Below are 13,597 nucleotides of genomic sequence, written 5' to 3'. Positions count from 1 at the left end.
GTCGCGTTGGGCTTTCCGATGTCGCCAACATTTGTCTTCTAACTAAACTTGACGCTGCCTAGTAACAGCCGTTTCAATAATAGGCTGTTCGGATTTGAGTCCGCCCTTTTACTGTTGAATATAATTTCACTAGTTGATACCCATTATATTATTATTTTGCTTCCCGCAAAGTTAGATGAGGCCCATGAGAATATGTAACATACTCATAGCACAAGTTAATTACAAAGTTTAAGTAGCCTGAATTAGTATAAATATAAGAGACTCCTTAGGGCTTGACCTACATACGAGTACCTTTTCAATAAAATTCTTCTCTTCTCAGACCGGGCGCGTTTGGAGCTCTCGTTGCTTTAGTTTTAAGTTCGCGTTCGTTGTCCTTTTCGAGTTCTTTATTACCTATTGCCATGCCAAATACAAAATCCAGAAATAGAAAGTACAGGATGTAACCTGAACGCTGGCAATGAAGACAGGTGATAACCTACTGATGATTACTGATATGGTACCAAAAAAAAAACGCGAAAAACATATAAAAAATCCTATAATTTTGCAAAAGCTTACGATATATTGCAAATAAAACATCTGACTGACGCTCGAGGTCAACGAAAGTTACGTAAGTAGGCCACTTGGAGTCAATGCCGCGTCGTGGGCGGGGTATTGACCCGAGTTTTGCACGCTATACATTGCGGGTTTCAAAAATACTAAATCACTAAAAACTACAAAATGAGGCAAATGGTTATTGGTATTGGATTGTGTTTAGGTAGTATAACAATAACGCTAAGTTTTTGCTAGCGTTCTGGTTATACCTTGTATAAGTCCGATGAGTTAGAAGTGCATGCCCGAATCCCAGACCTTCGAATAGAACACCAACATTTTAACCGCCTAGTGGTTGGTATCATTGCTTAAGGCATTAAATAAACGTTATAATCGTTATTTATCCAGATGTTTAGGTACGTAATAAAATATTACGCACGCCGCTGTCAGGTTTTTTATTAGCAAAAAGCTTGCCAAAAAGGATTTATTTTTTGTTTACGCCGCTATAGAAACGTCTATAAAATGCCGTTTCCCTCATTTACCCGTTTATTGACGTCTCCTGAATTATTTATTACAGGGCTGAGCTCAAAATCAATCGCGGACCGTCTGAGGAATATTGCTAAGAAGCAGAGATGGGAGTTATTGCTACTTTAAAATCATTTTCATTATGTGAAATTATCATTTTTCATGTGAAATCACCGTCAAATCACTTTTCACGGAAAGTTATTTTTCGATTTCCGCACTTACAATCGTTTGCTATATTAATTTTTATTTATTTTTTGACAATTTATTATGGTTTAAAAAGGGATAGACAATTCTATTAAATAAATATAAATCTAAATTAAAAGAAAAAACATTAAATTAAAACTAAAATAAATTAAATTAAATCTAAAACTTCATCGAGACCACTGCGGCGAGAAATTGTACTCTAGATAGTTATATTAATTTATATATTAATCAAGGTCAATAGCGTTGATTTTTCACAGGTGGACGTCACGAAAAGTGAATTTTGCACATGATTATGATTGTAAAATATGTATGAGTGTAAAAATTTGCTTTCCGTGAAACGTAGCAAACAATTGTTTGCTATATAGCTACCTATGACTGGATGTTTTATCTAATCTAACATGCAGTGATGCGAGTGTTCTCGCTCGCGCACTCTTATCCGATCGATGACAGTGAGCGTACGAAATTTAAACAAAGCGGGATTAAAATTTATGCAATTAGTCATTTTCAAACTTTGTGAGATATTTCTTCATTGCATTAGGAAAAGGCTTTTCATATGATTTTTCACATGCTACCTGTGAAATGGTCCATCTCTACTAAGAAAGTCCTTTATTGGAGCACTAACTTGCTTTTAACTGCGGGTCCCTCTTTGAAATATTGTAGGTAGAAAGAAACCTTTTCCACATGCCTTAGCTTCAGTGATTTTGATTAATTTTTTATTACTACACTAGCGACCGCCCGCGGCTTCAATGCCGTGTTGTGATCAGGTGTGATTATGGTCAAACGTATGCATCATCATCAACCGATAGACGTCCACGGCTGGACATAGGTCTCTTGTAGGGACATCTACACGCCACGGTCTTGCGCCGTCTGAATCCAGTGGCTCCGTGCGACTCGTCTGATGTCGTCCGTCCACCTAGTGGGGGGTCTTTCAACGCTGCGCCTTCCATTGCGAGATTGCCATTCCAGCACCTAGGAACATCTGTCGGTTTTTCGAACTATGTGGCCCATTGCCACTTCAGCTTCGCAACTCATTGAACTACGTTGCCTATATATCTATTTATATATATATATATATAATAACTACATTGCGACTCCCCGTCTTACAGTTCTATAAGTTCTTAAGTATGGGTTGCCTGGAAGAGATCACTTTAGTGATAAGGTCGCCCTTTGTTTTTTAAGTGTATCCTGTATTCTTACTCTCTGTAATTTTAGTAACAATAAAGTTGTTTTAAAATTAAATTAAAATTACGTTGGTTACTTTGGTTCTTCTACGGATCTCCTCTGTTATGCAGACCTATAGTGAGTTTAAAAAATAGTTCTTCATTTTAGAATACGGTCTGACCACAAAAACTGTAGGCTTTGTTTATATTGACGATGTTATTTCGAGTATTCTAAGGGATAAACGGTTTATCGATTGATTGAACTGTGCCTAAAGTTCTTATGGTAAGATAGTAAGAATCATCATCATCATGATCAACCCATCATCTATAGAGCACGGGTCTCTTCTCAGTATGAGAAGGATTTTGGCCATAGTCCACCATACACCATACTGGCCAATTGCGGATTGGCAGACTTCACACGCCTTTGACAACATTATTAAGTTTCCTCACGATCTTTTCTTTCACCGTTAAAGCGAGTGATATTTATTTAATTTCTTAAAACATACCTACTTAACTCCGGAAATTTAGAGATCGGACTCCCGATCTCCAGATTAGGAGACGGACGTCCTAACTAGGCTAGGCTATCACGGCTCTTACGGCTCGACAGTAAGTATACTTAAGTCTAATCTGAAATATACTTTATTCCTACTTTAAATTATCTATATAGAAATATTATGTTTATACCAGTTTATGTTATTAACGCAGATCCAAAGATTATGATCATTTTATTAGTAGATCACGACCAATCAATAAAGATGTTGAATAAGAACAAATATTTTAACAAGAAAAGCACGCATTCAGGTTTAGTTTATCGCGACTGTTCGTAGAAATAAGTGTTGGAAAAGTGAAAAGTGTTAGAACACCAAATAGACATCTCTCCCTTTCTAGCTTTACCTCTCCTTATTATATCAACGTTTCTAAACTGTGGGTTCTTTTTCCATGCTATCTTCTTCAAAAATGGTAGGTAGAAGAGGTTGTATATGGAAAAAATAGATAAAACTATGAGAAAAAAATAAATAGAATGAAGCTTTTTTGATTTTCTTTGACGATTTTTAATAACACAACAAAATGCTTATGATTTTAAGCTACATATAGATTTTAGAGCTTGCTTTAAATTTAGATCAGTTTTAAAACAGCAAATAAAAATTGCTTTATCATAATATCTAAAAATTGTATCACAAAAAACACCTTGATAGAACTGGAGTGAAAATACTATATTTATATCACATTTTCACAGGTTTCAATCATGGTTAATAACTAAAATAACATAATGATATTCCATTAAAATTAGTTTTAGTTTTGCCTAGATTTAGAGTAAAATAGCACAAACCATAAATATTATAATTCCCTTCGTACAACTAGATACCTTCAACGAGTTGAAGTCATATAGTCATATTATAGATTACCTTAGACATTTTCCTATAACGACTCCTAAATAGACACAATCGCTAAGATTTAAAAAAAACTAAAAATTTTACAAAGTTACACTACCTACTAGAAAAGCACAGAGCACCAAGATTTTAGTGACGTGAAAATTCAGCACGAATTTTTTAAAATTTGCACTGTGATTTTAAACAAATCTAGATAGATGGACAATGTGGCCGATTCTCTTGAACACAATCTCTAAATTGACAGTTCTAAATCTAGTGCTATCCTTTTCTGCGAGCGACTTTATGAAAGGGATAACGATAGATTTAGACGTGTCATTTTAGTTTAGAGATTGTGTACAACGGAATTAGTCCCAGTAACGGCTGAAATTAATAACCAATCTATCTTTTAATCTGTCAATAAGTAACTTAGCAACGTGTAACGCAAATGTCACAAAAGAGTATACAATTTTTGACAAATAACAATGTTATAGTAACTTATCGAAAGATTACAGATAGCATTGATTATTGGTATTAATTTTGACTTTAAGTCTATAAATACAATCTTCATAGCACTTCACTAATTTAAAAAGCCTGCACCTCACCAATAAACTATTCTTCAAACTGTACTTAGGTATTTATTTGTTTAAATTCATTTGGCATAATTTTTATAATATCCGGTACAACCTTTTTCTTTGTAGGAAATCGCAAAAATATGAATAGGTATCTACATCAAAGGTTAACGCATTTACAAAATGGACATTTCGTTATAATTATATCAGCTTAAGAGATTGTGCCACCAAATTTCGAATTAAGGCCGGTATTTTATAGGAAAATGGACATAAATTGTAGCTATTAAAACCCCTAATCGGTTCGCGCGTTTCCAGATAAATGGGCTCTTATAATGTATTTTGTTCGCAATTCGAGGTGTAATTTTAAACTGCCATCTTTTAAGGCACTTGTCCCACCACCGATGGTTAGCGAGAAAGGAGTTGAGCTAAAAACCAGAAACGAGTTGGCGAGCAACGAGAAGCGAGAGAGTATGGAAATAGTTTTTGCTGGGCTATGAGCGAGTGTGCGAGTGCAGCGGGTGGTTTGCGTGGCTGGACGTTCGGATAGATAGCCGAAACGTACATAATATCGACTTCTGCATAGGTATAACATGTAATTAAAGCAATTTTGTCGATGATATTCACCTCTACACGTCATACATCGATTGTACGTTTCTTGAGTGAGAAAATAGATAGCTTATCACTTTCTCGTTAGTGGTGGGACACTGCCTAGTGAATAACTAAACCATGAGCGTATTTTGGTTTGTCGGAAAGTTCCTTCAACAATTTTATTATGAACTGGAGATTAAATTTAGGTACTTAGCATCTTAATCTTTAAATAAATAAGATATTGGCTAAGTACTCAACATATCACGTAAAATAAAATGTCTTAAAAGAATTGGCCTAGTATTTAAATTAAACCAATGTATTTAGCAAAAATAAAACAATTTATAATGTAAAGTTAACGTTTAGTTACTTAAATTAAACTTATGATATAATAATAATAATAATTAATGAGTATGAAGAACAATTACTAAGCAAAAGTGTTTTAACTAATGATACAAGTTTGGGTAGCGAAATTTTCAATTCTAGATAGGTATTAATTTTCGTTTTCGTGTTGGAAACGAAATTAATGGTAACTCGATGACACACGTAACTTTTCCCTATGTAAGTTAGAAGGATAATTAAAAGTACTTTGCTAGTAAACTAATTATTTTTAGTAGGTTAGGTTAGTTTTACAACTCAATTTAACATGATAAACTGTCAAATAAATATATAGGTAGGTATAAGCCTGTATAAATAGTGAAAGGCTAATATACATTTACATTGATTTAATCAATAGATTTTATCGACAAATTTTATCTATATTACCCATCGAATATAGATAATATCGCATGCGAATTTTAATAGAATTTTCAAAATATGGCGTAGTAGAGACCCATTTTGCATAATTTATTATTCACATGCCGAAAACACATATTGTATAGTATTTTAAATAGTCATATATCCATTATGATTTACATTTAGTTAAGAATATGTTGTATATAAATAGTCAAGTCATACATTCGTAGATTAGATAAAGCATTGTGTAGAATATAAAAAAATATTTCTTTCTTTTATCTATTTAAATATAATTTAATATTTTGTCAAAGATATAGTATATTTAATGGTGTCCATCCACTAACCAGGCATAAAAGATAGTACGCAGTTTCGTACCACACCGTTGTACTCTAGTAGACTATACCCATAAATGCATGAATAACAACTAACTAACAATTTATTATACTAAATAAAAATTAAGATTTTGTACATAACTGTTATGATTAATAATTTTAGGTAAGTTATAGTATTGTTACCTAAATTGTTGTATTTGTATTGCAGTCCAACTTATTACAAGGATCGTATAGACAATTTGGGTAAAAGAGTAGATAACATACATTAATAACTTTTATTCCTAACTGATCACAATTCACAATACATATAAATGAAAGCCTAATTTAGAAACATGAATATACGTAGTCTGTTATAATAAATATCTATCTCTTAGTACAAAATTATTATACAACATCTAAGATATCTTACAAATTACTTATTATCTTTTGGGAACAAGGCTTATTCTTAGTAATGCAATTATTTTTTATATTTATTATTATAATACCTTACATAAAATGCCATTCAGCTTCTTCATTTTTGACATAAAATTGTACTGAAGGTAACAAAATTGGGATTGCGTAATTGTCGTATTTAATATAGTTTAATTTAGCAATCACAGTACCATTTCCTTAGCATTTGAGTGATTTATTAATAGATACAATTTTAGAGCAGTTTTCGTTACTTTTTGAATTTTTATTTCAGGAATTGGAAAAGAAGAAATGCAAAAAAGTAGCATTCGTGTGATAGTTTTGATTTTGTACATATTTATTTATCTTAATAATAATAAACTTATTATTACAAAACATAAAGTCGTTTCTTATTTTTTGAGATCACGTAATAAAAATTAAAAATGAAATATTCAAACTTTGCACATTTGCAACATATTTACCTACTTATTAAGTTACGACTTTATGCTTTACGTGTCAGAGTGATTTTATACCATAAAATTTATATTAGAAAAATATTATGCTCATTATGTTTAGATGGCAAATATTTCCAATCAGAATAATATTTTTCAATAATTTTAAAACCGACAAAAATAATATTAATTTAGAACATCTTTAACTACGTTCTATATAGTGGACGATCACTTTTAAACCTTAGATACCTATTATTATTGATATAGAATATTGTTTAGAAATATTTGTCGTTCATCTATTGTACCTACTTTTTTCTATGCGTGCACGACAATAAAATGAGACCTACCTAACGATTCACTAACTCAGTCTAACACTGAATGATAGACACCTAGCTCATTTGAAGTTTATTTTTAATCCATTGAAGGTTTTCTACGAAAAATTATTTTGACATCACTCAATAAAGCAGCAGTGTAGAACCAACCAATGTCAAATGAGCTCAGTGGCTATCATTCAGTGTTAGAAACTGAGTTAGCGAATCACCCTGATAGTCTGGTGACGTCACTGTACAGTGCGCAGAAAAAATCCACATCAGAATATTTTGTAAATAGAGTCTAAAAATGCGTTGCTTGCTGTATCTACTACGTTAAAATGCGTGGTAATGAGAAGCGCGCTGGGTGTCCAGCGGGGTGATTCGCTAACTCAGTTTCTAACACTGAATGATAGCCACTGAGCTCATTTTTTAATCCGTTGAAGGTTTTCTACGAAAAAATATTTTGATATCATCCAGTGAAGCAGCAATGTAGAACTAACCAACCTCGGTGGCTTATCATTAAGTGTCAGACACTGAGTTAGCGAATCACCTAGCTGGTCTCATGTTGTTGTGCACGCATTACTATATTTAGGCGCCTTATAAATGCGCGTAGTAAATGGTTCACCGCTCTGGCTAACAGATGGCGTTCCTTCAGAACCGGTCGATATCGCTGGTGGACATGTACATCGACAACTCGGAGCCGTCGGAGAACGTGGGCCAGATACACTTCTCGCTGGAGTACGACTTCCAGAACACGACACTTATTTTGAGGATCATACAAGTAAGTTTTAGTAATAAGCCCCAGGGGGTTCCATCCACGTTGGTAACCAATTTTACGTAACCAGCTAAGAATTAATAATATTAATATTTCGTCTTGACTAGCAGCCAATCTACGCGCTATGACTAGAGTGTAGACTCTTGGAGAACGTCAGAGGGTGCTAGGCCGCACACAGACTATCAACAATTTTTTTTTATTCAGATACAAGTTAGCCCTTGACTGCAATCTCACCTGGTGGTAAGTGATGATGCAGTCTAAGATGATAGCGGGCTAACCTGGAAGGGGTATGGCAGTTTTTATTAAACCCATACCCCTTTGGTTTCTACACGGCATCGCTAAATCGCTTGGCGGCACGGCTTTGCCGGTAGGGTGCTAACTAGCCACGGCTGAAGCCTCCCACCAGACCAGACCAGAAATTTAGAAATTATAAAATTCCAAATTCCTGCCAGGAATCGAACCCGGGACCTCCCACTAATAAGACCACAGCGCTCACCACTGCGCCAGGGAGGTCGTCAAACAGCTAACAGTACTTAGTTACGTAAAAATCTGTGAAAAATGTATTTCCGGGTATCGTATTTTATTACATCCAATAAGAAAAAATATATCACACGCTTAAAGTCGGAGGCTAAAATGTATATACATTAAATACACTTTATCATCATCATCAACAGACCATTACCGGCTCACTACTAAGCACAGCTCTCCTCTCAGAAAGAGTCACAGCATTGGCAATAGTCCACCTCGCTGGTCAAGTGCGTATTGGCAGGCTAATAAAACAATAGGTAAATAACAAAAATAGAAGTAAGTTTTCCAGCCATATCACTTTGCCTTACTTTGCTTGGTCTGCTGGATTACTTACTACGTCAATTTAACTCGCTAAACAAATAACAAATATTATTAGATAATAATGACTCTTGAGATCACGGCCACGCCTTTGTACGCGACGACAGTTTTCACACGCAGCGCGTCAGATCAATATGCATCATCATCATCATCAACCAATAGACGTTCGCTGCTGGACATAGGTCTCTTGTAGGGACTTCCACACGCCACGGTCTTGCGCCGCCTGGATCCAGCGGCTACCTGCGACTCGTCTTATGTCGTCCGTCCACCTAGTGGGGGGTCTTCCATGCGTTTCCTACGTGATCAAATCAGAACAATATGCTAAAACGATAAATTATCGATAATAATTAATAACGGTATCGAGTGGGGTGTCAAATGAAAGAAGATAAATTTTCGAGTTCATAAATATAAACATACTACAGTCTACACACCATTAAAATATACCAAGTGACAGAAAAACAATTGTATATTTCAGTGTTTATTAAGACGATCGTAGTCGGGGTTTAGTTTTCAACTTTATCTTGTTTAAGCTAAAATATGGGATGCTCTTACAGCGGCGCCAGTATCCCCCCCCCAAACCACTTGTAATATAGGTAGGTACTTCATGTCAAAATGTGTGAAAACTTATGCTGCATCATCACATGCCACCATGTTTGATTAGCCAAGCACTAGTGCAAAAAAGATTTAATAGTTCAGTCAGCTTCCCTCTGGAGGTGCGTTATTTATCTGCCATCGAACTGTCGTAGCGTGCAAAGGCTTTGAGTATACATTATTCCTACTAAACATTGGAGTAAATAACGATCCTACACATACCTGTAAAGTATCATCCGACGGAAAAGGTTGACATGTTTTTTTTTATATCTTTTGAAACCCTCATCATCATCATCATCATCACTGTCATCGTCAACCGATAGACGTCCACTGCTGGACATTGGTCTCTTGTAGGGATCTCCACAGTCCACGCGCCTCAGTCTAGCGCCCGCGCCGCCTGAATCCAGCAGCTCCCTGCGACTAGGGTTGCCAGGCGTCCGGATAAAGCTGGACATAGGTAGGCTTTTTGATTACGTGTCCGGCCAAAATAAACGGTGTCCGGCTTGTCCGGTTTTGGTTAGGCTTTTTACATTTTGCAAACGAGCGTAGCCGAGCGCAGGCGAGTCAACTGTTGGTCGCTCCCGCAGGCGGCAGTGCCGCCTGACAACAAGGATTATGACAATAATAAAAAAAGCTTGATTTTACATACAATTTTTTTGGTCGTAGGTACCTATTAATACTAAGATACAAAATCCTCAATAATGTAGGGTGTCCGGCCTTTCTACCCAAATGTCCGGCCAAACTGGCTTATCTGTCCGGCTATTAGGTTTAGCGACCTGGCAACCCTACCTGCGACCCGTTTGATGTGGTCTCTCCACCGAGTGGCATGTCCTCCAACGCTGGCTAGCACCTTTTGTGATTATAGCAACTTGGAACCCCAACATCAGTATAGATTTTTCGAACTATGTGCCCTGCCCATTGCCACTTCAGTTTCGCAACCCACTGAGCTATGTCGGTTATTCTAGTTCTAAATTCTAATACATATCTCCTCACTTCTGATTTAATCGCGTACTGTGAAACTCCAAGCAGCTCTCTCCATCGCCCAATGAGTTTTTCATGAGCCCTAGTTGAAATTTCACTTTACCATAATCGTAATAGTTAGTAGGTAACCATAACTGATAAGATCTTAATAAGTTATATATGCGAATAAGGTCACAAAGTAATCCTTAAACCTTGAATATAAAGTAGTCCATTACAAAGTACATTCATTATGAAATGACATAATAGGTATTTTTTCTAATGTAGGTAACCGCAAAATGTAAAAGTGTACTTTTTTTTTAGTTTGCAAGATGGCCACTTTGAATGGCCATGTTGGTTTTTCATTAGGTATATTTTGTTGTTATAGCGGCAATAGAAATACATACTCTGTGAAAATTTCAACTTTTTACCTATTATGGTTCATGAGGTTCGACCCGCTAACAGACAGACGGAAGGACGGACAGCGGAGGCGTAGCGCGTTAGCCCGCCGGTTCATCATCATCATCATCATCAACCGATAGACCAACCGACCCTCGGTTACGGAACCCTAAAAATCCCCTTATTTTAATTTTACGAGATCAACAAAAAATAATGATAAAACAACCGCGGACGCAAACGAGGATCATAATTAGGTATATATTTAATGAAATTTTAATTAAAACATAAGTTACTATTCTTTCAGGAATGGTAATTAGATTGTGAATATTGCTTAAGGTTTCGGGAAAGAAATGCGAAAATGTATTTCTGGCTCTTCTATTAACTATGTTTTTAGGGTTCCGTACCCGAAGGGTGCCAACACGACCCTATTATAGCCTTCGCTGTCCAATCATCTGTCTGTCAAAGGGCTGTATCTCATGAACCGAATAGGTAGAAAGTTGAAAGTTTCTTAGAAAGAAAAGATTTTAGGGAGCAAAGTATCTACTTTGCTCACAAAATTAAATAAAAGTAGACAGTTAATCGGGCATAATTGGCGCGCTTTGCGGACATGGACCATAATAGTTTTAAATCAAAAATAATATTCTAACCTTTCTGTATATACAAATATTCGATTCAAAATCGATGCGAGAAAAAGTTATTAGGTTTTCTTTCATAGTCAAATTTTTTTTTGTGCTTTCTCGTGATTCCCATGACTCACAACAACGTCCTGTAGATCAGAGCCGTATTTGAATACATCACCTTATTGTCATCATCATGATCAACCCATCGCCGGCTCACTACAGAGCACGTCTCTCAGAGTGAGAGGGTTTTGGCCAGATTCTACCACGCTGGCCTGTGAGGATTGGTAGACTTCACACATCTTTGAGAACATTATGGGGAATTCTCAGGCAGGTTTGCTTACGATGTTTTCCTTCACCGTTAAAGCAAGTGATACCTACTTAATTACTTAATACGCAGTCGCACATAACTCCGAAAAGTTAGAGGTGCATGCCCAGGATCGAACCCCTGACCTACCAATTAGAAGGTGGTCCTACCACTAGGCTATCACAGCTTACTGTCAGGTTGGCTTGTGTCCGCCGCCGCGGGTCCAGTTTCTAAAGTGCCCGTTTACCTTTAGCAAAGTACCTACCGTGTGACATCAAATTTTTTTTTTTTAATTTTTTTTTTATTGAAAAGGTTCGCTAGCGATTTTTACAAAAATGATCTTAAATTACATAAAGTTAAATTACATGACGTTGTATGTAAAATCATTTGAAAGCAAACACTACATGCACATTCACACAATTTACATGGAACAATTATTAATCATATAAGTAAAAAAAGTTGCTAAAACTTTCCGAAATAGTGAAAACACAAAAAACAAAAATTATTCAAGGTGCAATGGTAATTGAATAAATCTAAAACTATAAATCTAAATTCCTTGTTCGTAGGGTAAGGAGCTTCCAGCGAAGGACCTCAGCGGGACCTCGGACCCCTACGTGCGGGTGACTCTGCTACCGGACAAGAAGCATCGCCTGGAGACGAAGATAAAACGTCGAACCCTCAACCCTCGGTGGAACGAGACGTTATACTTCGAGGGGTTCCCGATACAGAAATTGCAAAGTCGGGTGTGTGTGATTTATCACTTGGCATACGTAACAGCAGCCGGCAGGAAATATTGCACATCGACCTTGAAAGAGATTTCGTCTTAGTAGAGCATTGTCTCTGTCACTCATACCTATGTCACACTTTTGTCAGTCCCAACGACTGAGATAAAACCACAACAATCAGCTGAGTTCGGCCCTTTTCGTTGGCACGGCACATTTTAGACACTAGGTACCTATATTTTGTTTGAATTAGATTTTAATGAATGTTTTTTTTGTAAATATTTGTGTTTGTGTTTATAGTGTTTATAGTGTGTTGGATCAACCAATAAATTGATTTCTATTCTATTCTATTCTATTCTAATGCTCTACGAATTACGAAACCGCTATCTTTTTCTAAAGGTTGATGTACAATATTTCCTCCCGGGCACTGTAAATAATATAGATAATTATACAGTAGGTACGCGGCCAAAAGCAATGTACCTACATCGGCCTTTACAATGACATTTCGGCTTTGTAGAGCCTTGTCTCTGTCACTCATACCTATAATTACTTATGACGTTTTGTCGTTCCCAACGACTGAGACAGTGCTCTACAAATTTGCTACCTCCTTCAAAAGGTCGATGAACATTACTTTCGGCCACGTACTGTACCTACTTATTTTTTACCAAAAATCACGAATTTTATAAGTCTGTCTGTACTATGTGACAGATTAACGCACAGTTAACGTCAACTTCAAAAGTTATCACTACGCTTAATCCGAAACAATCGGATCGAAGGCTGGCAAGATTTTCAAGCTTTACTCAAAGTATTATGACTCGACAAGAGGTATTGTTGCCGGAATTTCCGAACCGACCCACATGACTCTTAAATACGAGTGCCTACTAATAACAAAAGCTTACAGCTTTGCTGAAATAAAACCGGTCAAGTGCGATTCGGACACACACGCGAAGGGTTCCGTACCATGGTTTAATACAAGAAATCTCAAATCAGTGTAATAAAAATGTATCGCTATTCGCTCCTATAGCTGTACAACACTGCAAGTTGATCGCAGACAGTGCCATCTTTTTTTTTTTATTCAGATACAAGTTAGCCCTTGACTGGAATCTCACCTGGTGGTAAGTGATGATGCAACCTAAGATGGATGCGGGCTAACCTGGAACGGGTATGGCAGTTTTTATTAAACCCAAGCCAAACCTTGACGGGTCTTGACAGGTACAGCAAACAG

General features: G+C 36.3%; 1 protein-coding gene and 1 long non-coding RNA gene across 5 annotated transcripts in view; both read left to right on the top strand.

Moving 5' to 3' along the window:
* LOC138402802 (uncharacterized) overlaps window positions 1–13,597 on the top strand; it is a 498,790-nt gene that overhangs the window by 384,468 nt on the left and 100,725 nt on the right. The window lies entirely within an intron of this gene.
* Syt7 (Synaptotagmin 7) overlaps window positions 1–13,597 on the top strand; it is a 429,808-nt gene that overhangs the window by 380,621 nt on the left and 35,590 nt on the right. For 3 of the 4 annotated variants that reach the window (XM_069501018.1, XM_069501017.1, XM_034971820.2), the window contains 2 exons: window positions 7,799–7,939; window positions 12,217–12,393. In XM_069501018.1, coding sequence (XP_069357119.1) covers window positions 7,799–7,939; window positions 12,217–12,393 — 318 coding nt within the window. Of the gene's footprint in view, window positions 1–3,219; window positions 3,378–7,798; window positions 7,940–12,216; window positions 12,394–13,597 lie in introns of those variants that run through there. The other variant, XM_034971822.2, reaches the window with a different exon arrangement.

This window comes from Maniola hyperantus, chromosome 9 (genome assembly GCF_902806685.2).
Source record: "Maniola hyperantus chromosome 9, iAphHyp1.2, whole genome shotgun sequence".
Taxonomy (NCBI): Eukaryota; Metazoa; Arthropoda; class Insecta; order Lepidoptera; family Nymphalidae; genus Maniola; species Maniola hyperantus.
The sequence above is the reverse complement of the archived record's forward strand: the minus strand, read 5'-3'. Positions and strand labels throughout refer to the sequence as shown.